Source organism: Geotrypetes seraphini, chromosome 2, assembly GCF_902459505.1.
Source record: "Geotrypetes seraphini chromosome 2, aGeoSer1.1, whole genome shotgun sequence".
NCBI lineage: Eukaryota > Metazoa > Chordata > Amphibia > Gymnophiona > Dermophiidae > Geotrypetes > Geotrypetes seraphini.
The window spans coordinates 507824411-507851251 of record NC_047085.1 but is presented as its reverse complement, the minus strand read 5'-3'; the positions used below and the strand labels follow the sequence as shown (position 1 = coordinate 507851251).

Here is a 26841-nt window from a genome sequence, read left to right as displayed (position 1 = left end):
ATGATCAACCACTCTCTCTGTGAAGAAATACTTTCTGGTGTCGCCATGAAATTTTCCGCCCCTGAGTTTGAGCGGGTCCCTTGAGAAAGAAAATATCATCTTCCACTTCTGTGTGTTATTAATTCTCAGACCTCTGGGTTTAACATAGTTCAGAGCTGAAAGTTCACTCTTGGCTCATAGCCCCATATCTATGCCTTAACAAATATTTTGGTGAATTTTTACTTTGAATGCCGATTGAATCTTTATTACACTCAGTACATGTAAATGGTTTGTCTCCTGTGTGGATAACTTGGTGTCTTTTTAGATTTGAAAGCTGAGTGAAGCTTTTACTACACTCAGTACATGTATATGGTTTGTGCCCTGTGTGGACTATTTTGTGTCTTTTTAGACTTGAAGCTTGATTGAAGCTATTATTACACTCACTACAAATAAATGGTTTGTGATCTGTGTGAATTCTTTGGTGTCTTTTTAGATATGAAAGCCAAGTAAAGCTTTTATTACACACTGTACATTTATATGGTTTGTCTCCAGTGTGGATCCTCTGGTGAAATTTTAGATCTCTAAGCCAAATGAAACTTTTATTACACTCAGTACATGTAAATTCTTTGTACCCTGTGTGGATCATTTGGTGTCTTTTTAGATCTGAAAGCTGAGTGAAGCTTTTATTACACTCAGTACATGTAAATGCTTTGTACCCTGTGTGGATCATTTGGTGTCTTTTTAGATCTGAAAGGTGAGTGAAGCTTTTATTACACTCAGTACATGTAAATGCTTTGTACCCTGTGTGGATCATTTTATGACTTTTTAGATTTGAAAGCCGAGTGAAGCTTTTATTACACTCAGTACATGTAAATTCTTTGTACCCTGTGTGGATCATTTGGTGTCTTTTTAGATCTGAAAGCTGAGTGAAGCTTTTATTACACTCAGTACATGTAAATTCTTTGTACCCTGTGTGGATCATTTGGTGTCTTTTTAGATTTGAAAGCCGAGTAAAGCTTTGATTACACTCAGTACATGTAAATGGTTTGTGTCCTGTGTGGATCATCAGGTGTATTTTTAGATATGAATGTTGAGTGAAGCTTTTATTACACTCAGTACATGTAAATGGTTTGTCTCCTGTGTGGGTAACTTGGTGTCTTTTTAGATTTGAAAGCTGAGTGAAGCTTTTACTACACTCAGTACATGTAAATGTTTTATCTCCTGTGTGTATCCTCTGGTGAATATTTAAAGCTCTAAGCCGAGTGAAGCTTTTATTGCACTCACTACATGTAAACAGTTTCTCATTTTTATGATCCCTTTTGTGCATTTGGAGTTCTTTCAGATGTTTTTTTTCTTTCCTCTTGCCATGGAGGGAATCTGAAGTCACTTTATCACTATTATTAATTTGGAAGGGTCTCTCTGCTAGGTGTCTCTTGTCCTCGGCAATGTTACTGAGCTCCCTCTCATGTCTCTCACACTTAGTGACTCCATCCGTTGTGTCTCCTGCAGGGTCTCTCTGTTCCTTTGATTCCTGCTTACAAATCTTTGGGTTAATCCTCTCAGGTCTTTGGGAAATATTCTCACAGACATTTTCTGACTGTGTTTGGATTTGTTCCATTTCAACTGGATCTTCTCCTTGATTCTTTTCTCTCTTCCATTCGTGTGGGATCTGCTGATCTGCTGGATATAAACAGAAGGTATTTCTCATGAGTTAGAAAACAGCAGTGGTTTCTAAGATAGAACCTGTGTATAATGAGAAGATGGATAAGTTATGTTGCACCAGGATTTTCCATGTGTGGCTTGAGAATTGGTCAGATGCAGAAGAAGGCTTTTGATCGTGTTGAATGGACCTTTATGTATCAAGCGATGGAGTGGTTTGGTATTGGATCAGGATTTGTTCAAATGGTTCAAACTTTGTACAGCTCTCCTGTTGCTAAATTATATATTAATAATAATTTTTCAGAAGTTTTCAAGTTGCAGAGGGGAGTTATACAAGGCTGTCCCTTATCTCCTCTGCTTTTTGACATTGTATTGGAACCCTTGTTATTAGCCATTAAACAGACAGAGGAGATACAGGGTATTCCTCATAAAGATCGGGAATATAAGATTTCAGCTTATGCGGATGACATATTGCTCTATTTGAGAAATCCTGAGATAACCATTCCTTGCTTACTTGAATTAATTGAAAATTTTGGGAAATTTTCAGGTTATAAGATAAATTGGTCTAAATCAGAAGTTCTTCCACTCAATGTCCATTGTACAAAAGGTTTGTTTGATTCATTTCCTTTTCTCTGGAAAGAAGATGGAATAAAATATTTAGGCATTTGGATTAAAAATACATTGGACGAAACAATGAAAATAAATAAAAAATTGTTATTGCAGAAGGTTACGGAAATGTGTGAGCAATGGAAACCTTTACACCTTTCATGGTGGGGGAGAGTCCAAACTATTAAGATGATGATTTTGCCTGTGGTTTGTTATCAGATGGGTATGTTGCCGGTATATTTTCAAGGGTCCTTTTATAAAAAGTTAAATAGCATTCTGTTAAAATTTATTTGGCTGGGTAAAACTCCTAGAATAGATTTGGTATCTTTACAAAGATCAATTTCAGAGGGAGGGGTAAATTTTCCAAACTTTTATAGGTACCATCAAGCCTATATTTTGCGTCATGGTATGTATTGGATCCTCCCAGAACTCATGGAAAAACTCCCAGATTGGTTGTGGATAGAATGGCAACTCATGTCTCCATTGCGACTGTCCCATGTTCTCAGTATCAAAATGCCTAGCTATAGTAAGGACAATAGAATATTAGCAGATACATGGAAAACTTTACAATATGTAAGCAATTTAACAACTATTCCAATTTACAAATCTACAAATCAATCTATATGGGTAAACTCCAAGATTCAAATTGGCGGAGAAAGACTAGTCTGGAAGCATTGGATGATAGCAGGAATACGTATATTGGATGATGTTATTTCTAATGGTGCTATGCTTGAATTTTCACAGTTGCAACATAAGTTTGGACTTAATAAATCAGAAAATTTTAGATGGATGCAACTGAAGCATGCCATTCGGGCGGGGTTCCCTGATTGGAAAAACCTTAATAATCATTATAGTATGGAGTTTCTTTGTTTTCAGACAGACTTCTTGGGTCACCAGGCCGCCCAGTGGTATAAATTATTAAATGGATTTACTAAGAAGAAATTAAAAACTGGTTTAAGAGATATTTGGAGCATTGAGATTAAGCATGAAATTACTGCATCTCAATGGCCACGAATTTGGTCTTGGAGGATGAAATGTATGGTGTCAGCATCTATGAGACAAACTTGGTTTTTTCTGTTGCATAGAGCGTTATGGACCCCTGTTAGGTTGCAAAAAATAGATAGTTCTTTGTCTAATAGATGCTGGCATTGTCATTTAGAAGCAGGAACTTTAGATCATTTATTGTTTCATTGCCCATATATTAGGAATTTTTGGAAATCAATTTGGGACCAAATTAATAATTTATTAGAGAACCCAGTGGCATTATCCTATGATACTGTGATATTTGGTATGGATATGAGAGCAAAAAGTCAGATTTCTGCGAACAACAATAAATTGCTACTTATAATGACAGGGGTTGCCATTCAACAAATCACATATAATTGGAAAGACTGGAGGAGATTAAATTATAACTTTTGGTGGAATTCTTTATGCCATATCTATAAAATGGAAAGATTTACTGCGTTACAAAAGCGATATTTTAAGAAATTTCAGGATGTATGGAAACCATTAACAAAATATTGTCAGGATTAAGTAAAATTATTTCCCTTATGTTTATTAGTTTATGAGGTAGGGAGGGGGGTATTTTATTATTACATATATCATACAATAATGGAGTATATGGTTGGGAGGGATGGGCGAGGGATAGGGATAAGAATATATGTAATATACCAATGATTGTTTATAAGTGATGTATTTATTGTTACTGTGAATGAAAATATTAACACTTAATGTAATTTGTGAAAATGAATAAAGAATTATAAAAAAAAAAAGAGAATTGGTCAGTTTACTATTTGCAAGGCACATAGGGACTGATGCTGTATAGGACACTGGCCTCATCAGCCAATGAAGTGGCAGAGATCGCACACTAGTGTCCTATACAAAATCGTGTGTCTGGCTTCAGCGGAGGGGAATCCACGGCAGTGAGCACATTGAGTGCGAGGATGGGGGACTGTTCCACCCACGATAGGGAGGGAGGGTGGTTGCTGGACTCACGAAGGGAGGCTGCTGATCTGGAGAGGAAGGAAGGGAGGCAACTTGGCAGATCCTTTACTGCAGGGACAAGGCCATTCACCGTTCCACGGGGCCAATGGCTTCCAGGTCAGCCATGTGCAAGAACTGCTGTGTGCTGTCCTGGCAAACAAGTGCCACTGAAGACAAGAATGAGCAGCCAAGCTGAAAGGAGGACAGTTGAGGTAACTGGGATCCCTGGCTGACCAGAAAGGCTTCTCTCCAATGTCAGCTCTGACATCGGAGTGAAGCCTTCATGTCAGCTGGATGGCCCTGAAGGGAACAAGTAAGGGAGACAGGGGATAACGTAGGACAAAGGGAGAAAGGAGGGGGGGATGAAGGAGCGTGTTGGGACTGGGAGGGGTACAAATTTGGAACAAAGGCAGAGAGGGGGACACAAACTCGGGAAATAGAAGGAATGGAAGGGGCATGAACTTGGAACACAACGGAGGGAATAGAAAGGGAGAATTGGTGGGTATGAGTGTGTGAGTGAGAGGAAAAGAGATGGTGCACATGGGGAAAGGAAGAAAGAGGAAAATTGTTGGGCATAGAGAGAGAGGAGTGAGGTAGAGATACATAGGGAAGAGAATGATGAGAGGGAGATATGGTGGTGGAGAGGGAACAGAGGTACAGATTAAAGGGGTGCAAGGGGGAGGAATGTTGGAAAGGTGTGGCATGGTGCGGGAAAGGGATGATAGGAGAAATGTACACAGGGGGAGGAGATCATAGAATGGTGAGATGATGAAGACAGGGAGATGGACACAGGGGAAATACTAGAAAGGGACATACAGGAGACATAGAGAAGGGAGATGCTGAACATGGGGAACAATACATACACAGAGATGGAGGATGGATGGTGAGCATGGAGAAAGAAGAAATGTCAAATGGTCAAGAGACCCTGTCAAGTGAGTTAAGAGAAGACAAAAGAAAAAAAGACAAGTGCCTCGACTGGACCTCCCTGTCTTGCCCATGGTACTGTTGCTGGGGAATTGCGCTTCTGGGGGGAACCCCCAACGCCAGCATGGCCACAATCCTCGAGGGTTTCATGCAGACCTTATTAATCCTATGAGCTTCAAACATCATAATGATGAATACAGAGGAAAACCCCTGTCCAGGACATCCAGACGGGCTGAAGCTCACAAGCCCTGCAGATGCTCACAAGCTCTTTTCTGGGGTTTTAAACTATATCATGGCTGTGCTTTGCCGGAGATGAACTTGTGCTGCTCCCCAGCTCAAAACTAGACTTTTTTCCTGGCCCTTGCACCATCTGGGCCCTAATACCCCCAAAGGGACTAGAGGAGGCTAAGCCTGTGGCTCCCACCCCCTTATGCGCTGTGCGGCACATGGAACACGGATGGACCTCAGACTGCCATCCATCGCAAATTTGGCATGAATTCAAGGTATCCAGGCCTGAGGAGTCCATCACACCTGTTTTTAAGCAAAAGCGAGGTGTTTTGAGGCAGCTAGGGGCTTTTATTTTCAAATTGGGAAATCCAAGATGGCTGCAGAAGTGATTTTAGTGCCACAAATGACCTGGGGGAGCTACACTGAGGTTCAGGAACTAGCAATTCTGGAATTTCAGAAGTAGGGGAACCTGATTCTAACCCCAGAAACCCCCCCCCCCCCCCAGAAAAATTTTTTTTTTTTTTGGTAAATCATTTTTATTAAAGAGTCAACAAGAGAAACAGGTATGGTGCATAATACAAGCAGGCACGCAAGGGCAACCAAAGGAAGAATACATCGATCATCACCAAGAAACATAATACAGCAAGAGACTACAGGACCATCCAAGAACAAAAACAGCCTGTCTCCCTCAGTGGCTTCATAATTTTCAAGTGGAAGAACATGGTCTGCCTACCCCCTATATCAACACACGGGAAGACAGGCACACCCTGCCACCCAATCTAAATACCCAAACAGGTACACTCCAGTCACCCACCACAATCCCACACCCCTCCCTCCCCCCTCCCCCAAATGTCAAGAGACCAGAGGCAACTGCAGAAACACTGTCCACAAGGCCAAGTAGGCCCTGATCTCAGGGTTGGTTGAGCGTGATAGCAAATTTCAAAGCGGGCAAGTTCGATCATCCGATTGATCCAACAGTCCAAAGGGATAGACCCCTCTTGTGTCCAATATTGTAAAATTGTTCATTTGACCGTCAACAACGTCAAATAAATGAAGCGCCGCTGAGGCACAGTGAGACCCTGTTCCTCCAGGAGAACCTGATTGCCGAGAAGCAGTGGTTTGTAGTCCCGCTCTAAAAGTCGTGCTGTAAGACTAATTGAAGCTGCGCAAAGGAGGAATTCCAAATGGACAGTTTAGGACATTCCAGGAATGAATGTAATAAGAGTTCCGGCAGCCCCCCTACATTTGGTACACAAAAACTCCTCCCACAAACCCAGGCGGGGCCCCCTAGCTTTAGTAATATAAGTCCTCTGGAGGATCTTAAATTGGGTCTCCTGCCAAGCTGCCGATTTCACAAAAGCGTGTAAGGTGTAGAAAAGCTCCAAAAAGGTTTTAAGGCTGTAATGTGTAGCTAAGTCCACTTATCTCGCAGGATGGCCAATTGTCCTCGAGAATCGGAGGACCGAACCACCTGATACCAGACTGAGAGAGCCCTGCGAGGCTGGTACGCTGAACAAATACGCGTCTAGAGGTCCACACATCCACGCCTCCCCATACTGTTGATGAAGGCTCTGGCAGTAATGCCTAGCTTGTAAATAGGCAAAAAAATGGTGATTGGGGATTCCCCACTGTTCCTTAAGGTGAGTGAACGAAACAAAAACCCCCGGAATCCCCATCGACCAAATGGTAGAGTAGAAGCCCCCTTAGAAGCCAAAATAGCAAACGGCGAACGACTCAGGCCCAGCTCAAAATTAGGATTACCCCAGATTTGCAAGAATGGAGAGGCCATAGGGGATCGAGCCTGTGCCCGACGCCACGCCAAACAGAAAGGGCGCAAGAACTGTAATTTGGAAGGTAGGGCATTCCCCCCTGCCTCTGGTCATATGCAAGAGATTCAAAAAGGTAAAGGGCACATACCAACCCACCATCCACCCGGGAGGAGAAAAACGAGCCACCCCAGTCACCCCCTCATGAACAAAGTGCAAAAGAGCCGCCATATTATAAGCACGGACGTCAGGGAGACCCAGACCCCCCCCTCCTGCTTAGAAAGTGACAACTTTACATAGGCAATACGTGCCGCTTGATAGCGCCATAAAAAGGCAGAGAAAAGTGAACGAAGTTTTCTGATATTGCGCTGTAACACCCAGAAAGGAACCGTTTGTAATAGATATACAGTCAAACCTCGGTTTGCGAGTAACCCGGTTTGTGAGTGTTTTGCAAGACGAGCAAAACACTCAGCAAACTTTTGACTCGCAAACCGAGTGTTGACTCGATTTGCGAGCACCCCCCCCGATAACTGGCATCGCTCCCTCCCGCTCACAAAAGCCCCCTCGCTCCAACCAGCACCCCTCTGCGCGAACCGGCCCTCCCTCCCGAACAACTTAAACTTACCCCCTCCGCCCCACATCTGGCACCGGCACCAGCACGCAGGCACAGATCGTGCCAGTGCCTAGAAGATCTTCCGGCTTCTGCCTGCCTTGAGCATCTGCACATGCTCAAGGACTTCTAATTCTCCCTCTCGCTATGTCAACCCGCTGCTTCCTAAGCCAAGTAAGGATTTTTTTATGTTTGATACCATCAACGTTAAGGGTTGTTACAGTCAAGTTAACCATAGCTACTGAGCAGAAATAGCCTCCACTGTACCGAAGAGAAAAAGAAGAAAAACAAACCAGAGACCAGGCCCCTCAGCTAGATCTGTCTCCAGGACATAACAGCGCTCCTTCAGTCCCTCCAGTCCCCCTTCTGCAAGAACCCTCAGCCCCCATCCTGCAGTCGAACAATCACCCCACAGTCATCCACAACCATACCACAAACATACTCCCTATCCCCTCGCCCCCCTCCTGGAAAGGCCTCTCCCAACCTTCCAATTCCCCGTACCCGAAAAGGGCTGCATTCACACAGCCACCCAGCCTCTCTCCCGATCTGTAAGCTAAAAGATGTCATAAGAAAAGGGTCCCAATGTAGCCCCCAAAACTCTCCCCACCCCGCTCCTGATCAGGGCAAGACTACCTAACCATAGAGAAAAAGAGACCCCTGTCCAAACATAATCTTCGGCCACCTGCCTTCCCACACCAATCCCCAATTAAGCCCCCCCTCCCCCAGCCCACCAACCCACCTCCCTTCCCTTCCACAGCATCCACATCTTCTCCAGTCCCTCGTCTAGGCAGGAAGCCTCCCTCTCGCGCACCAGGAAGATCCAAAGAAGAACCCCCATGACAAATAACTAAGTCCCCATCCCATCTACAGAACCCAAAGAGAGAGGGGGAACAGCAAAACAGTGAAAAATGCACAGGCAAGCAGATAAAGTATCCAGAGTTGTCCAATAATGGGTTAGATGGCCAAGAAAAACAACAGCAAAAATCTGCAATACACTGTAACGACAGTGAACACCTGGCGGCCTCCACAGTGACTACCCTTCGCAAATGGGTAGCCGACCCCACTCCCACACCATCCCCCAACCCACTCCTCACCCCCCATAACCCCTGCCACAGGTCAGAAAAAGTTAAAGAAAAGAAGACAGCATGAAAGGAGTCTGTTGGATAGGCCAAAGGAGCCCCCAGTGTGACCTCAGCTAAAAGCAATGGTCCTCCCTCCAGTAGAAAAGGCCTTCGTGTTATGTGGAGCAATGGCGGACTCAGAACATAGCGAATATATCTCAAAGATAGAGTAGAGCTCGAGAAAGCGATAAGGATGAAACAGAGAAAAGGAAGAAAGAACCAGAGAACAGGGAGAAGAAATGACAGCCAAGAGAGAAGAAGGGCAAGGCAGACTAGCATAACAGCCCAGAGCGATGTTCCCGCTCACTCAATATGCTCTCTATCAGGAGCAGGGCCCTGAACGCAGCATTCTCCAGACTGTCTGCTCCTATGGTAGGTGTCTGTCTCATAGTCTAGAAAAGGAGGAAATGTAATGGAAGATAGGAACAGCAAGGGTCAATAGCCAAAGAGGCCCAACCTGTACCCTGTGTTATATGCCAGAATGCAGGGGCACAGAGGACAGGGGAAAGAAAGAAAGAAAGAAGAGAGAGAGAGAAGGGCCCCTAGTCCATGCCTCGATGGGCTAAGTACTCAACAGTCACTAAAAGGTGTCTGTCCAGCAGCTCAGGTCGCCAGGAGGAATGCTAAGATTCCTCCGGGTCCCCATATACTGTAGTCACGGGGCAGTCATCCCGTTAATCCCTCCAGAAAGGTGCGGTTCTCTGCATGGGTGAAGAAATAAAGCACACAGTTGTTGTGATGCACCCGGAGCTTAGCTGGATATTGCAGGGCAAAGCGGAGCTGTCGCTGGTGGAGATGGGTGCAATTCGGGGCCATCGCTCGACGTTGTTCCGACACTCGTGGAGAATAGTCCTGAAACAGCAATAGTCAATGCCCTTCATAGGAGATGGTACACTTCGATTTATAGCTGGCCATGAGCAGTTGCTTGTCTGCAAAATTAAGAAGACGGGCAATCACCGGACACGGTCTTTAGACTCCATCTCTGAGGATCCCCAACCTATGTGCTCTTTCAACCAGCAAGGGGGTTCCTCCGGTGTCCATTCCCAGCTCTTTGGGCAGCCATGTGGAGACCAATGGGAGCAGATCTGCGGCGGCGAGAGACTCCGGCAGACCCACTAGTCTGGTATTGTTCCGACGACTCCTATTCTCTAGATCTTCCGCCCGTTCTTCCAGCCGGCGGCATTTCTCCTCAAGCATTTAAGCCCCGGCCTCCAAAGCCACAGTGTGGTCCTCGTGCGCCGACACCCAATCCTCCACGTGCTGCAGACGGGCTGCTTGCCGTTCTACCGGGTTTTTCATACGATCAAACATGGTTTGCAGTCGGGTAAGTTTGTCATCCAGAAAAGCCGTTAAATGCTTTTTGAGCTCCTTGATAGCATCGGCTTGCAGTGTGATCGTCGGGCTGAGTTGTACTTGAGCCGGGGACTGTGCCGCCGCCATCTTGGCTGGAGTAGAAGGGCTTCAAGGTAGTTTGGCAGCCTTCGAGATTCTAGTCGGCATAACGGGGCACCCCCACAGAAAACGAGAACAGCAGATAGCCTGCCCTTCGCCCCAACTGCTGAGAGAAAGTTCAGGTCAGTAGAGCTGGAATACACCGTAAAATGTAGAGAAATCAGCTCCGGAATCGGGAGAGGTAGCTGGAGATGTCCGTTCAGGCTGAATGCATCATGTGACCCCCAGAAAAACTATTTTAAGGACTCCCCACCTCCAATTTTTTTTTTCAAGCTATCAGCCTGTTATTCACTGTCCTATGCTGTATGCTAGGAGCTGCAAGTGCTGAAGCTGCAAACAGTTTACAGGGAGAACTTCTGCCTTAACAAGCCTGGAATCCAGATTATGTCTTCAGACTGACTCTTGGGCCCAACGAATTGGCCAGAGACCTTAACCCTCAAAGGATCTCTCGCATACAAATAGATTGCGGGGGGGGAAGAGGAAGCAGTCGACCCTGATTCTGGGAAAACCACCATGGAGCAACTCAGCCTGTGCTCAAGCACACTGCAGACGATCCTGGGCCAAGCACTGCTCCCAATGCAATGGTCTCTGAGCCCCTAAACTGGTAGTGAAGGCTATCCAAGAGGGTGCACTGCAAAGTAGTCTGCCCCTTGGAAGCAGATCCTCAGGCTCAGAGTCTGCACTCTCACACAGCCAGAGATGTCCCAAGATTGGGATACTCTGCAGCACCGAAAGGCCTCACAAACAGTCTAAAACCCCCGAATATAACTGAAAACCAGCTACTACCATCTCACTTGTTGAGAGTCAACTGAGGAATTGGAGAACAGTCCAGAGGGATGGAATGCGGAGCAAAAGAATGCTAATGGGGCTCAATACAAGAGTTCTCGCAAGAACTATCCTCAAGTTCAGAAACAGAGTGTCTGTCGCACTAGAACATAATACAGTGGAACCTTGGTTTACGAGCATAATTCATTCCAGAAGCATGCTCGTAAACCAATTTACTCGTATATCAAAGCGAGTTTCCCCATAGAAAGTAAGAGAAACTCGCTTGATTTGTTCCACCTACCATCCCCCCCGGCCACTGGCGCTGCTCCACCCCACCCCACCACATCCCCAAAAGACCCCCCCACCCCGACGCCACTAGTGCACTTCCACATCTCCCTCTCCTGCGAACCGGCATGGCCCCCCCCCGCCCGCAAACGCTGTCCCCCGCGAACCGGCATTGCCCCCTCACGAAAGCCCGCCACCCCCATGAACTGGTATCCCCCGCCCACCCAAACTGAAAGCTTACCTCCCCCAATGTGGAACCGGCACGCAGCACCAACCCACAGTAGGTGCCGGTGCCCGAAGATCGTGCCTCTCCTCCCAACTGGGCCTTGAGCATCTGCGTATGCTCAAGGCCTTCTGGCTTCCGCCTCTCTCCGAGATTCTCGGAGAGAACGAGAGCCAGAAGGCCTTGAGCATGCGCAGATGCTCAAGGCCCAGTCGGAGGAGAGGCACAATCTTCGGGCATCGGCACCTCCTGTGGGTTGGCGCTGCATGCCGGTGCCACATTGGGAGGGGGTAAGCTTTCAGTTTTGGCTGGGGATGCCAGTTCACACATGGGGGGGGGTGTTCGCGAGGTGGGCGATGCCAGTTCGCGGGTGAAGGGATTCGCAAATCGAGTTGATGCTCAGTTTGCGAGTCACGATTTGCGAAAATGTTTTGCTCGTCTTGCAAAACACTCGCAAACCGGTGCACTTGTAAACCGAGGTTTGGCTGTATATTCTTAGTAATCTCATGGTAAACGCTGCACACCTCAGCCATTAGTCCCTGGCTTTCTGCATCAGTCCCTAATACTGACCCCCTACATGTGCACTCCTGAGAGGATATCAAGTGATCCCTGCAATACTCACTTTCTCACCAAATTATATGAGACAAACATAATCAAACCTCTCTTTATAACGATGCCAACTTCTGCTAATAAACTTGTAAATTTATTCCTTACCCAGAGAGATCAAGATCTGATTATTCTCCTTCATCACCTCCCTGTAGAGCTCCTTCTGCTCTTCATCTAAAAACTCCCACTCCTCCTGGGTGAAAGAGATTGCGATGTCCTCAAATGTCACCTGCATCTGAAATATAAACCAGAAACTCACTCAGCATCTTCTGCAGCACTTCCAGAAAGAGGCATAGAAAAACATAGTAGATGATGGCAGAGAAAGACCCGAATGGTCCATCCAGTCTGCCCAACCTGTGTTTTAGGGTGGTATAGAGCCTGCATTTCCATTCAAAATCCTGTGTTTTGGGGTAGCCACTGATCTGGTATAGAGCCTGCATTTCCGTTCAAACTCCAGTGTTTTGGGGTAGCTACTGATCTGATATAGAGCTGTATTTCTGACCTACTAGTTTTCAGCCATTGTGTCTGCTGATTAGGTGTAGAAGAGAGGGGCTCTGATTTACTACCAAGGTTAACTGCATTATCTTTGGTACAAGTCTGCCCTGTGAACTTCTAAAAGCTAAGTTACTCAAAATTTCATTTTCTGCTCTTTTCACTGTTTTTCAGCATTATATATCTGCTTAATTTCTCTTCTCCTCCTCCCTGTTTCTTACTTAAAAATAAATAAATAGACCCTTCTCTTTCCTCTGTTAAATCTTATTTCCTCATTCCCTTCATAGGAATAAGGGTAAGACTTATAGTCCCACCATATACAGAGACCCATATAATCAGGACTACTCAAATCAAGTCACTTCACAACCAATCAAGATGACCTTTATTCTATGCAATCACGGTGGTGCTTTAATTCCAAGACACACTATTTGAAGGCTTAAGACTTGCCCCATCTGTCTTCAACTTGCCAGTATTAAGGAGGAGCTCTGCAAACTTAAACAGGAATTGAATACAATTAAAGCAGCTTCCATCACTCCACAAAATCATACCAACTTACCACCTCTACCTCAAAGAATAAAACAGTCACAGTAGGCTCAGGAAGACTGCGACATGTAACACAGAAACATCCACCTTCACTAATATTACCTCTACAGAATTCCTTCGCTCCACTAGTGCACTGCGATACTCAGGAAAACAGAAGGGAGGTGGGACTGGAACCAATGAAGGTAACTCAAGAGAACAAGCGCACCCTAAGTACAAATAAAAAAGCCAAAAACAGAAAACTATTACTGTTGGGGGATTCCATCATCAGAGGCATTAACCTTGGAACACAGGGCGAGGAGACCAAAATAGTGAAATGTCTTCCAGGATCCTCAGCTACCAGGAGTTCCAGGCAAATACAGAGTATAATTAAGGAAGAAACTAAGGATTTTAACACTGATGTTGTTATCCATCTGGGAACAAATGACCTGGCCAACAACTCCACACTTGCAGCACAGAAAGCTTTTCGGGAGCTTGGTGAGGGCGTGAAACCTTTTGTAAAGACTTTAGCTTTTTCTGAGATACTGCCTGCATATGGAAAGGGAGAGCAAAGAGTGAAAAACACAGAGGACTTTAATAGATGGCTCTAAGCCTGGTGTCATCAAGAAGGCTTCAGGTACATAGCAGGATGGGGAAATACATGGAAGGACAAGAAGCTATATTGCACTGATGGGCTACATATTACTACAGCAGGAAAAAGAAACCTTGCAGAGAAATTTAGACAATATGGGGCTCAAAATAAAAAAATAAAAAAAAAAGTCTAAAAAGTGGCCTAAATGGGTACTTGGACGATCAAAAAGCCTGATCGTCCAAGTACCCATAATCAAAGCTGGTTTTAGACGTATCTAAAACCAGCTTAGGCCCTTTCCCTGCCTCTAAACACACAGAGAGAAAAGAGGCGTTTTTAGAGGAGGGGAAAGGGTGGGCGGTGGGCGGGAGGAGGGCCGACTTAGACCTAGGCGTGCAGCAGGTATAACCAAAACTTTAGGCAGGTTGCCTAGTCGGCACTTATACGTTTTGACTTAGACCAAGTCAAAACAGGTATAAGTGCCGAAAAGGGGCCGCTGAGCTGATGGCGGCTGGCGCGATCAGTGCAGCGGCCCGGCAACCTAACCCCCTCCCCACCGCAACCATCACGGCAGGAGAGATGCCTCATCTCCCCTATCGCGATGCCCAAACTGCCACGACCTGTGGCAGGAGAGATGCCTAACTCCCCCACCCCCGACATCAGGGCAAGAGGGAGCCCAAGCCCTCTTGCCCTGCAATCCCCAAACCCCCCCCAATTACGTTCGGGCAGGAAGGAGCCTAAGCCCTCCTGCCCCGAAACCCCAATTACGTTCGGGGCAGGAGGGAGCCCAAGCCCTCCAGCCCCGCAGCACCCCCGAACCCCCGATTATGTTCGAGGAAGAAGGGAGCCCAAGCCCTCCTGCCCCGCGATCCCCAATCCCCCCCGTCCGATTGTGCCAGGAGGGAGCCCAAGCCCTCCTGGCCACGTGACCCCCACCCCCTACAAGATCGGGCAGGAGGGAGCCCAACACCTCCTGCCCAGGTGGATCCCCTACCCTCCACCCCCACTAAAATACGGGCAGGAGGGATCCCAGGCCCTCCTGCCCTCGACTCAACCCCCCTCACGACTGCCCCCCGAACCCCCGATCGCCCCCCCCGCCAACCCACGACCCCCCCCCGCCAATCCCACGATCCATCCCACCCCCCATACCTTGAAAGCATTGGCCGGACAGACGGGTGCCAAGCCTGCCCATCCGGCAGGCCAGCTGGCTCAGGAATGGGGCCGAATTGGTCCAGGTGGCTCAAATACCGCCCACAGGTGGGGCCTGAGGCGCCTGGGCCAACCAGAATAGGCCCGGGAGCCTTGGGCTCCTCCTGTGGGCGGGGCCTTAAGCCGGGTTGGGGGTGGGAGGTAGGGGGGTCCACCTGAGCAGGAGGGGTTGGGCTCCCTCCTGCCCGATCTTGTAGGGGGTGGGGGTTGCATGGCCAGGAGGGCTTGGGCTCCCTCCTGGCCGGATCGTGGGGGGGGGGAAGGGGGTTAGAAAGTGCAGGGCCAGGAGGGTTTGGGCTCCCTCTTACTCCAATGTCGTGTGGTGGGGTGGATTCTGTAAGCGGTGTTGTTTTTGAGAGACACCAGTTACAGAATCCAGCTTTTAGGCGAAGGACTGGCTCCTCCTTCGCCTAAAAGCCCTTGTTTTGGACATTTGTGGCTTAGGTTTTTTTTAGGTAGATTATAGGGTATAAGTTTAGACGTAGTGGTGGTCTGGGCGTTTAAACAGCTGAACGTAGAGGCAGGCCATTATCCAAAAAAACCTTGTTTTTTTTACATTTTTTTTGATAATGGACATTTTCCCTGCTTCTACTTTCAACGTTTAAGGCCTTAGGCCAAAAGGAGACTTAGACAAGTTTTTTATTATGCCCCTCCACATTTCTAAGCATTTAAACTAGAAGGTGGGGGTGGTGTATGTATGAAGGACAATTATAAAGACCACCCCCAGCAAAAGAAAATATGTGATGGTAGTAAAGATTGCAACGTTAACAGTATCAGCAACTCATTTCATAGAAGTGCAACGGAAAGTGAAACAAAACAAAAATATATATGAAAAAGGAGATTAACGCTGAAAAATAGCTGGACAGCAATGACCACAAATGCTCACAGTCTAAGCAACAAAGTTCATGATCTGCAGGCCCTGATGTTAGAGGCAGATCTAGATATTGTTGCTATCACAGAGACATGGTTCAGTGAATCACATGGATGGGATGCAAACATACCGGGATATATCTTTTTAGGAAGGACAGAGATGGCCATAGAGGTGGAGGAGTAGCTCTCTATGTAAAGATCAATATCCAAGCGACTGAAATGCAAGGGACCTGGGGAGAGGAAGATGCAATATGGATCGCTCTGAAAAGAGAAGATGGAACTTCTATCTACGTGGATCTACAGACCTCCGACTCAATCACAGCAAATTTATAAGGATCCGATTGTGGATATCCAAAAGTTTGGAAGGAAAGAGAAGGTGCTGCTTATGGGAGATTTCAACCTGCTGGATGTGGACTGGAATGTTCCGTCTGCGGAATCGGAAAGAAGTAGGGAGATTGTGGATGCCTTTCAAGAGGCTCTGCTCAGACAAATGGTGACGGAACCCACGAGGAAAAAAGCCATATTGGATCTGGTCCTCACAAATGGAGAGAATATCTCTAATGTTCGAGTGGGTGCTCACCTGGGAAGTAGCAATCATCAAACGGTTTGGTTTGATATAATGGCTAAAGTGGAGAGCGGCCGCACGATACTTAAAGTCCTAGATTTAAAATGTACGGACTTTAATGAAATGGGAGAGTAACTGAAGAAAGAGCTGTTAGGATGGAAGGACATAAGAGAAGTGGAAAGATAGTGGTCTAACCTGAAAGGAACGATAAAAATGGCTAAGGACCTTTATATGAAGAAAATAAATAAAAACAAGAGAAAAAGGAAACCGATATTGCTCTCCAAACTAGTGGCGGAGAAAATAAAGGCGAAAGAGTTGGCATATGTGAAATATAAAAAAACCCAAGAAGAGAAGTACAGAAAGGATTACAGGGTGAAACTGAAAGAAGCCAAGAGAGAGATACATCTGGCGAAAGCACAGGCAGAAGAACAAATGGTTAAAATGTAAAAAAGGGAGACAAAAATTTTTTCAGATATATTAGTGAAAGGAGGAAGATAAAAAATGGAATTGCTAGGCTAAAAGATGCTGGGAACAAATATGTGGAGAGTGATGAGGAGAAAGCAAATGTGCTAGAAAATCCTGGAGAAGGACCGAGATTATCTGGCAAAGTTACACGAGAAAATGGAGTAGATTCTGCGCTGTTCACGGAGGAGAGTGTTTATGAGCAACTTGAAAAACTGAAGGTGGTCAAAGTGATGGGACCAGAAGGGATCCATCCCAGGATACTAAGGGAGATCAGAGAGGTTCTGGCGAGTCCTATTAAAGACTTGTTCAACAAATCTCTGGAGACAGGAGTGATTCCTGGGGATTGGAGGAGAACGGATGTGGTCCCTATTCACAAAAGTGGTCACAGAGATAAAGCAGGAAACTACAGGCCGGTGAGCCTCACTTCAGTTGTTGGAAAAATAATGGAAGTGTTGCTGAAAGAAAGGATAGTGTACTTCTTTGAATCTAATGGGTTACAGGATCCGAGGCAACATGGCTTTACAAAAGGTAAATCGTGCCAAACAAAACTGATTGAATTTTTTGATTGGGTGACCAGAGAGCTGGATCGAGGACATATGCTAGATGTAATTTACTTAGATTTCAGCAAAGTCTTTGATAAGGTTCCTCATAGGAGGCTGTTGAACAAACTTGAAGGGCTGAAGTTAGGACCCAAAGTGGTGAACTGGGTTAGAAACTGGCTGTCGGACAGACGTCAGAGGGTGGTGGTTAATGGAAGTTGCTCGGAGGAAGGAAAGGTGAGTGAGGGGTTCGATGCTGGGGCCGATCCTGTTCAATATGTTTGTGAGTGACATTGCTGAAGAGTTAGAAGAAAAAGTGTGCCTTTTTGCAGATGATACCAAGTTTTGTAACAGAGAACACACCAAAGAGGGAGTGGAAAATATGAAAAAGGATCTGCAAAAGTTAAGAGGGATGGTCTTATTGCCTGGCAACTAAAATTCAGTGCAAAGAAATGCAGAGTAATGCATTTGGGGATTAATAATTGGAAGGAACCGTATATGCTGGGAGCTGAGAAGCTGATATGCACGGATGGGGAGAGGGACCTTGGGGTGATACTGTCCGAAGATTTAAAGGTGAAAAAACAGTGTGACAAGGCGGTGGCTGCTGCCAGAAGGATGCTGGGCTGTATAAAGAGAGGCGTAGCCAGTAGAAGGAAGAAGGTGTTGATGCCCCTGTACAGGTCATTGGTGAGGCCCCACTTAGAGTATTGTGTTCAGTTTTGGAGACCGTATCTGGTGAAGGATGTAAGAAGACTTGAAGCGGTCTAGAGGAGGGTGACAAAAATGATAGGAGGCTTGCGCCAGAAGACGTATGAGGAGAGACTGGAAGCCCTGAATATGTATACCCTAGAGGAAAGGAGGGACAGGGGAGATATGATTCAGACATTCAAATACTTGAAGGGTATTAACGTAGAACAAAATCTTTTCCAGAGAAAGGAAAATGGTAAAACCAAATTTGAGGTTAAGCGGTGGTAGATTCAAGAGCAATGTTAGGAAATTCTACTTTACAGAGAGGGAAATGTCTGGAATGCCTGGAATGCGCTCCCGAGAGAGGTGGTGGAGAGGAAAACGATGACTGAGTTCAAAGAAGCGTGGGATGAACACAGAGGATCTAGAATCAGAAAATAATATTAAATATTGAACTAAGGCCAGTACTGGGCAGACTTGCATGGTCTGTGTCTGTATATGGCCATTCAGGGGAGGATGGGCTGGAGAAGGCTTCAATGGCTGGGAGTGTTTAGATGGGCTGGAGTAGATTTTAACGGAGATTTCGGCAGTTGGAACCCAAGCACAATACTGGGTAGAGCTTTTGATTCTTGCCCAGGAATAGCTAAGAAGAAAAAATTTAAAAAATTTTAATTGAATCAGGTTGGCCAGACTGGATGGACCATTCGGGTCTTTATCTGCCGTCATCTACTATGTTACTATGTTATGTTAATCTAAAAATTTCTTGGATTTTTTTTTCCCTCCCAGGGCTGGTGCTCATTGGGGTGGAGGAAACCGTGTTGGATGTACAATTACTTAACACACAGTCCCAGAGCAGGACTATAGCAATAGAAACCAGTTACACCCCAAATTTCCATTTGTGAGACTCTGATTAGAGAATAACATGGGGGCAAATTTGTCCCCATCCCCACAGGAACTCAATTTCCCCATCCTATCCTCACAGGTTTTGTCCTTGTCCCTGCCCCATTCTTGTAAGCTCTGCCTTAACTGCACAAGCCTCGAACACTTATGATTTTAAAATAAGAATATAAGAACATAAGCAGTGCCTCCGCCGGGTCAGACCATAGGTCCATCCTGCCCAGCAGTCCGCTCCCGCGGCGGCCCAAACAGGTCACGACCCGTCTGAATCACCAGAAGGGGCTCCCTTGCCACCTTGGTTCCTCATTGAAGTCCTGTCTTCCTATCGAAGTCCTAACTCTCCAGTCTTGCACATGCACGACCTGGTTGGGTTTCTATACTTATTACCTGGTTAGCTTTCTATACTTGTGTTACATCCCAGCTCCTCCCTCAGTATCCCACGATCCCTTTATCCCTCAGGAATCCGTCCAATCCCTGTTTGAATCCCTGTACCGTACTCTGCCTGATCACTTCTTCCGGTAGCACATTCCAAGTGTCCACGACCCTTTGGGTGAAAAAAAACTTCCTTGCATTTGTTTTGAACCTATCTCCCTTCAGTTTCTCCGAATGCCCCCTCGTACTTGTTGTCCCCTTCAGTCTGAAGAATCTGTCCCTATCCACCCTCTCTATGCCCCTCATGATCTTGAAGGTCTCTATCATATCTCCCCTGAGCCTCCTTTTCTCCAGAGAGAAGAGTCCCAGCCTATCCAACCTCTCGGCGTATGGGCAGTGTTCCAGCCCTCTTACCATTTTCGTTGCTCTCCTTTGGACTCTCTCAAGTACCGCCATGTCCTTCTTGAGGTGCGGCGACCAATACTGAACACAGTATTCCAGATGTGGACGCACCATCGCTCGATACAATGGCATGATGACTTCCCGCGTTCTGGTTGTTATGCCCCTCTTTATGATGCCCAGCATCCTGTTGGCTTTTTTCGAGGCTGCTGCGCACTGTGCAGATGGCTTCAGTGATGCATCCACCAGCACACCCAAGTCTCTCTCAAGTCTGCTGTCTCCCAACAATACCCCTCCCCCAATTTGTAGTTGAACAACGGGTTCTTTTTCCCTATATGCATGACCTTGCATTTTTCCACGTTAAAGCGCATTTGCCATTTGTTTGCCCAGTCTTCCAGCTTGTCCAGGTCCCTTTGTAGGTCCTCACACTCCTCCCTGGTCCTAACTCTGCCGCACAGTTTGGTATCGTCTGCAAATTTTATAACCTCGCACTTTGCCTCCTTTTCCAGGTCATTGATAAATATGTTAAAGAGTAACGGCCCCAGCACCGATCCCTGTGGCACACCGCTTGTGACTCCCCGCCAGTCAGAATATTGACCCTTTACTCCGACCCTCTGCAGTCTACCCGACAACCAGTGCTTGATCCATCTGTGCACATCCCCTCCCACCCTGTGGTTCCACAGCTTCCTAAGCAGCCTTTCATGTGGCACCTTATCGAAAGCCTTTTGAAAATCGAGGTAAATGATGTCTATGGGTTCCCCATTGTCCACCCGACTGCTTATTCCCTCAAAGAAGTACAGAAGGTTCGTTAGGCACGACCTTCCCTTACAGAATCCTTGCTGGCTTGTTCTCAGTAGGCCATTCCTCTCGATGTGCTCGCAAATGCCGTCCTTGATCATAGCTTCCACCATCTTCCCTATAATTGAAGTCAGGCTCACCGGGGTCACCCCTCGATCTCTTCTTGAAGATAGGTGTGACATTTGCCAATTTCCAGTCCTCTGGTACCTCACCAGTTTTCAAGGATAGGTTGCAAACATGCTGGATTGTGCCCGCTATTTCCTGTCTTAGTTCCTTCAGAACCCTTGGGTGGATCCCGTCCGGGCCCGGTGATTTGCCGCATTTTAACCTATCTGTTTGAGGACATCCTCCTTACTTACCTCTATGTGCTCCAATTTTTCAGCCTGTTCCCCACTCATGAGATCCTCCGAGTCCGGTATATTAGATGTGTCTTCGCTCGTGAAAACCGACGAGAAGAACGTGTTCAACCTCTCAGCTACCTCTTTATCCTCCTTGATCACTCCCTTCCTATCCCCATCGTCCAACGGCTCCACCTCCTCTCTCGCTGGTCGCTTCCCCTTTACGTAACTGAAGAATGCCTTGAAGTTTTTCGCCTCCCTGGCCAGCCCCTCTTCGTATTCCCCCTTTGCTTTTCTAACCTCCCGGTGGCATTCCTTTTGGCATTTCCTGTGCGCCTGGTGATTTTCCTCCGTTGGGTCCTTTTTCCATCTCCGGAAGGATACTTTTTTGTCATTTATTTCCCTCTTTACTTCTGTTGACATCCAAACCGGGTCCTTTGATCGCTTGTTCTTGCAGCCTTTCCTGAAACTGGGGACGTACATTTTCTGTGCTTCCTGCAGGGTGTCCCTGAATAGGGTCCAGGCGCTTCCTACAGTCTCCATCCTAAAGATGTTTCTGAGCTTCCTCCCCACCATTTCCCTCATAGCAACATAGTTCCCTTTCTTGAAGTTGAGCGCAGTTGTTGCGGTCCTCCTTACTATGGATGTCCCCCTTTCTAATGTGAATCTGATCGCGTTGTGATCACTGTTGCCTAGTGGTCCTCCTACTTCTACCCCTCTTGCAGGCCACCCTAATCCGTTTAGGATGAGGTCAAGAGTAGCACCCCCTCGCGTCGGTTCTTTGACTAGTTGCTCCATGAAGCAGTCCTTCACAGCTTCTACAAATCCTGTTTCCCTAGTGCAGTTGGAGTGACCCGTACTCCAGTCTATTCCCGGGTAGTTGAAGTCCCCCATCACTACTTCCAGTCCTGCATTCCTGTCTCAGTTCCGCTTCCAAGTCGTGTCCAACTCCTTCTGGCGTACCAGGTGGGCGATAGTACAGCCCCAGTTTTATGCCTGCACCCTTGTTTCCCGGCAATTTGACCCATAGCGATTCCAGCCCCTCTGCCTTCGTTGCCATATCCATCCCGACCGAGTGGATAGAGTCCTTTATATATAGTGCTATGACTCCCCCCTTCTTGTGGGTCCTGTCCCTCCTGTAGAGCTTGTACCCCGGCAGCGCCACATCCCATTGATTTTCCTCTGTCCACCAGGTTTCTGCAATTCCAATTATATCTAGGTCCTCCCCCTTGGCCACGACTTCTAGTTCACCCATCTTGGCCATGAGGCTTCTTGCATTTGCGTATAAGCACTGCAGGTCCCGTAGGTCCCGTCGTTTTTCCTCCACCTCTGCATTTACCTGGGCCGCCTGCCCTTGGATTTCGGGCAGTTCTCCCGTTCCCTGTGCTTCTGCTTTGCCCTCAGCCTTTACCCTCTTAGCTTTCAGCTTCCCCACATTCCCGCCACCCCACTTCCCCGCTTTTCCTCTGGGTTTTCTAGCCCTACCGGCCCCCTCCTGGGCTATCATCCCTTGAGCCTCTGTTTGATCCCCCTCGCCTTGTGGTACCTCTATATTGCCCTCAGCTTTCGCCCTCGTGCCACCCAGCCCCCCTGTGTCTCCATGCCCCTTAGTCTTCTCCCAGCAAGCTCCCTTTACCTGATGTTTCCCTCGCTGTCTGATTATAAGATCTTCCGGTCCCTCTGCTTCCTCCCTGCAGTCAGCCCGTTCAGCATCTGTTCTGGATACTGTTGTCCGAAGCATCAACATCAGATCAGCTGTCGGCTTTCCCCCTCTCTTCAGTTTAAAGCCCTCTCGATCTCCTTCCTCACATTGGCTGCCAGTAGTCTAGTTCCCGCTGTGCTCAGGTGCAGGCCGTCCCGCCGGTAGAGCTTGCTCTTTCCCCAAAAGGACGATCAGTTCCTCACAAAGTGGAAGCCCTCCTCCTGGCACCATCTCCTCAACCATGCATTCACAGCCTGGAGGTCTGCCTGCCTCTTTACATCTGCTCTCGGTACAGGCAGGATCTCCAAGAATGCTATTCTCCGTGTGCTCCGCTTCAGCTTTCGTCCCAGGACCTTGAACTGGTCAGTCAGTGTGGCCATGCTGAAGTTCCTCCGGCTCACATCATTCGTTCCGACGTGGATTATTACCGCAGTCTCCTCTGTCTCTGCTCCGTCCAGGATCCTCTCGATCCTATCAGTGATGTCTCGTGTCTTGGCCCCTGGGAAACAAGTCACTAGCCGGTCCTCCCTTCCTCCAGCTACGTGACTGTCTACCTCTCTCAAGATCGAGTCTCCCACCACAATAGCAGACTTCCCTTTCCTCAGCAACCTCCTCTGCCTCAGGTCCGTGTCCTCGGTGTAGTGTGGTGTCTCTCCCTCGGGGTCCTGGTGAGTCGCAGTCTCCTCCTCTTGCGTGGTTCCTCCGCTAGGTCCTTCCCCGGTGTCGCCTTGTGGATCCTGGGTCTCGTCTGCCGACATCCGTCTGTGCAGCTGCTGGTCCCGTTCCTCTGCCTTCCTATAGGCCTCCTCGATGAATCTCTTGAGGTCCCTCACCTGGTCCACAATGGGGCCTACTCCGTCTGTGTTCTGGGTTGACCAGCTCGTCTCTTCTGTGGTGCGCAGTCCCTCCAGTCCCTGGACCTTGACCCTCAATCTGCCGACCTCCATCCTCAGGCTTTTCAGTTCCTGACACCGACTGCATATGTACTCCTGCCTTCCCAAAGGGAGGTAGTCGTACATATTGCACTCTGTGTTTGAGGCTTGTGCAGATGAGGACAGAGCTTGCAGGAACGGAGCAGAGACAGGAAAGCACAGCTACTTACCGTAACAGGTGTTATCCAGGGACAACAGGCAGCTATTCTCACATATGGGTGATGTCATCGACGAAGCCCGGATGCAGACGCCTCACAAGCAGACTTGCTTGAAGAAACTAGAAGTTTCGAGTCGCCCGCACCGCGCATGCGCAAGTGCTTTCCTGCCCAGCATGAGGCGCGTCTCCTCAGTTCAGATAGCTAGCAGAGAAGCCAACCAGGGGAGGTGGGTGGGTTGTGAGAATAGTTGCCTGCTATCCCTGGATAACACTTGTTACGGTAAGTAACTGTGCTTTATCCCAGGACAAGCAGGCAGGTATTCTCACATATGGGTGACCTCCAAGCTAACCAGAATGGGATGGTGGGAATGTTGGCAACTTAGGAGAATAAATTTTGTAATACTGTTTGGCCAAACTATCCATCCCATCTGGAGAAAACATCCAGACAATAGTGAGAAGTGAAAGTATGAACCGAGGACCAAGTAGCAGCCTTGCAAATTTCCTCAACAGGAGTAGATCTGAAGCTGCCATTGCTCTGACTTTATGGGTTGTGACTCTACTGTGTAGGGGTAATCTGGGCATAGCAGAATGAGATACAAGCAGCCATCCAGTTGGAGATGGTACGTTTAGAAATAGGATGTCCCAACTTGTTTGGATCGAAGAAGACAAAAAGTTGAGGAGCAGATCTGTGTGGTTTGGTGCGTTCCAAATAGAAGGCCAAAGCACGTTTACAGTCCAGAGTATGAAGAGCTACTTCTCCAGGGTGAGAATGAGTCTTTGGAAAAATACTGGAAGAACAATTGATTGGTTGAGATGAAATTCCGATACCACTTTAGGAAGGAATTTAGGATGAGTACGGAGGAACACCTTGTCATGATAGAAGATAGTGAAAGGTGGATCAGCAACTAAAGCTTGTAGCTCACTGACTCTTCGAGCAGAGGTGAGGGCAATGAGAAACAGCACTTTCCAAGTGAGATACTTCAGATGAGCCTGGTCAATTGGTTCAAATGGAGGCTTTATCAGTTGAGCAAGAACAACATTGAGATCCCAAACCACAGGAGGTGGTTTGAGAGGAGGGTTGACATTGAAAAGTCCTTTCATGAATCTAGAAACCACTGGATGAGCAAAGAGGGGTTTTCCTTCAATAGGCTGATGGAAAGCCACAATTGCACTGAGATGTACTCGGTTCGTTGTAGACTTGAGGCCAGAATTGGATAAGTGCAAAAGGTAATCCAAAACCGAAGATAAGGAGGAATGCTGAGGCTCCTTATCATGAGAAAAACACCATGTAGAAAATCTAGTCCATTTTTGGTGATAGCATTGTCTAGTGGTAGGCTTCTCTTACAGATTGAGAAAACTGAAGAGGTGTTATGTTGAGAGGTACCAAGCTGTCAGGTGTAGAGACTGCAGGTTGGGATGAAGCAGAGATCCTTGACTCTTATAAAAGCAGACGAGGTGGAAGCAGTCAAAGCAGGAGGGGCCTCGGTCCAAGTCGAGGCCTCGGTCGCTTTCGAAGTCGAGGGATCCGAGGAAGAATCCATCCCGAATAGCTTATCCACCGAAATACAACGATGGTTGAAGGCTCGAGGTTGAAGTGTAGCACAGCGCAGGCACGACTTCGGATGATGTTTCGGCCCAAGGCACTTGAGGCAGCGACGGTGTAGGTCCATAAGAGAAATCGCACGCTGGCACTTGCTACACTTCTTGAAGCCCATAACAGGCCAGAACATAGAAGGAAAATAGCCGCCACAAGATCGAAGTCCTCGGGCTGCGGCTGAGCGGCCTGCCCCGGCAAACGGACGGAAGAGGAAATTTTTTTTTTTTTTTAACTAGAAATGAAAGACATAAAATAAGAACAGCGATTCATGAGGAAAAAAATACAAACCGCGGTTCAGAGAAGGCACGAAGTAACAAAGTTAAACGCAAAGAGTCAAAGACGGACTTCTCGGCTCCGCGGAAAATTGAGAACTGAGGAGACGTGCCCTATGCTGGGCAAGAAGGCACTCGCGCATGCGTAGTGCGGACGACTCAAAACTTCTAGTTTCTTCAAGCAAGTCTGCTTGTGAGGCGTACGCATCCGGGCTCCTTCGATGACATCACCCATATGCGAGAATAGCTGCCTGCTTGTCCTGGGATAAAATGAGTTCCCATGGGGACATGGAAAATTTTGTCCCCATGTCATTCTCTAACTCTGATCTCTCTCCTTCCCTTCAGGCCCTCCCAAAGTGCCTTTCCTCAGTCCCAGGACCTGACTATGCAGTATCCCAGGTCAGAAATTGGGGAACTCTCCTACCTGGGCAGAAGCTCCTGCAGGCATTTTCCTCTCTGCTTCTGTAGTTTTCAAGATTAGAAATTAATGTGGGGTTCTTTCTTAGGCTGAACACACAAAAAACAACAACCCCCAAACCCCAGGAAGTGAGATTTGGAGCTCTATGGCTGGCGGGCACAGGCTGATGACGTCACAAAAGGGAGACAGTGCTTCACGCTGATTGAGATGAGCGCGCACGACCTACGTTGCAGGAGAAGCGTTTAATGGCCAATAAAGGTGGTGCGATTACATCACAGAGGGGAGGCGGTGCTTCACGCTGATTGAGAGACGAGCGCACGACCCATATTGCAGAAGCATTTAATGGGCAATAAAGGTGGTGCGATGACATCACAGAAGGGAGGCGGTCCTTCACCCTGATTGAGAGACGAACGCACCACCCACATTGCAGGAGAAGTGTTTAATGGCCAATCGGGGTGGGGCTTTCTCCGTGGCCCTTTTGATCATCAGGAAGAGGGTTCCCTGCCACTAAGGCTGCTTTATGAGTCTTACTGACAGAGAAACCTTTTCAGCATCGGGGTCGCAGTCTTTCCTTCTGTTCTTTACTCCTTCCAGGGCTGATTAGTCAGAAAATTGCTGGGGTGGAAAAGTGGAAGGTTTCCCCTCCCCCCTACTGTGAGAATGAGGGGGGGGGGAGCGATTTAGTACTCATTGGTCAGAAATTATAATGGTAGGGCGGGGAGAGGAGGAGTTTAAGTGGTTTGGGCGGGAAAGGGTCAACCTGGAAGTTCTGCCCTGGAGGGCTTTCTGCTCTTCAGGAAGGAGACTGACCCCTGCT

The 26841-nt window shown here is 47.4% G+C and overlaps 1 protein-coding gene across 2 annotated transcripts; it reads right to left on the bottom strand.

Annotated features, from left to right (window-relative positions):
• LOC117354596 (gastrula zinc finger protein XlCGF57.1-like) lies at positions 1-26396 on the bottom strand. Of its 2 annotated transcripts, none has more exons than XM_033932379.1 (3): positions 26031-26396; positions 12316-12442; positions 1-1659 (listed from the first exon to the last, which is right to left on the bottom strand). In XM_033932379.1, exons 1-3 carry the CDS (start codon positions 26052-26054, stop codon positions 164-166), a joined length of 1647 nt encoding a protein of 548 aa, XP_033788270.1. In that variant the 5' UTR covers positions 26055-26396; the 3' UTR covers positions 1-163. The 2 variants fall into 2 exon arrangements, with proteins under 2 accessions (XP_033788270.1, XP_033788271.1); XM_033932380.1 differs by having other exon boundaries at positions 1-1656.
• Between the last annotated feature and the right edge of the window lie 445 nt (positions 26397-26841).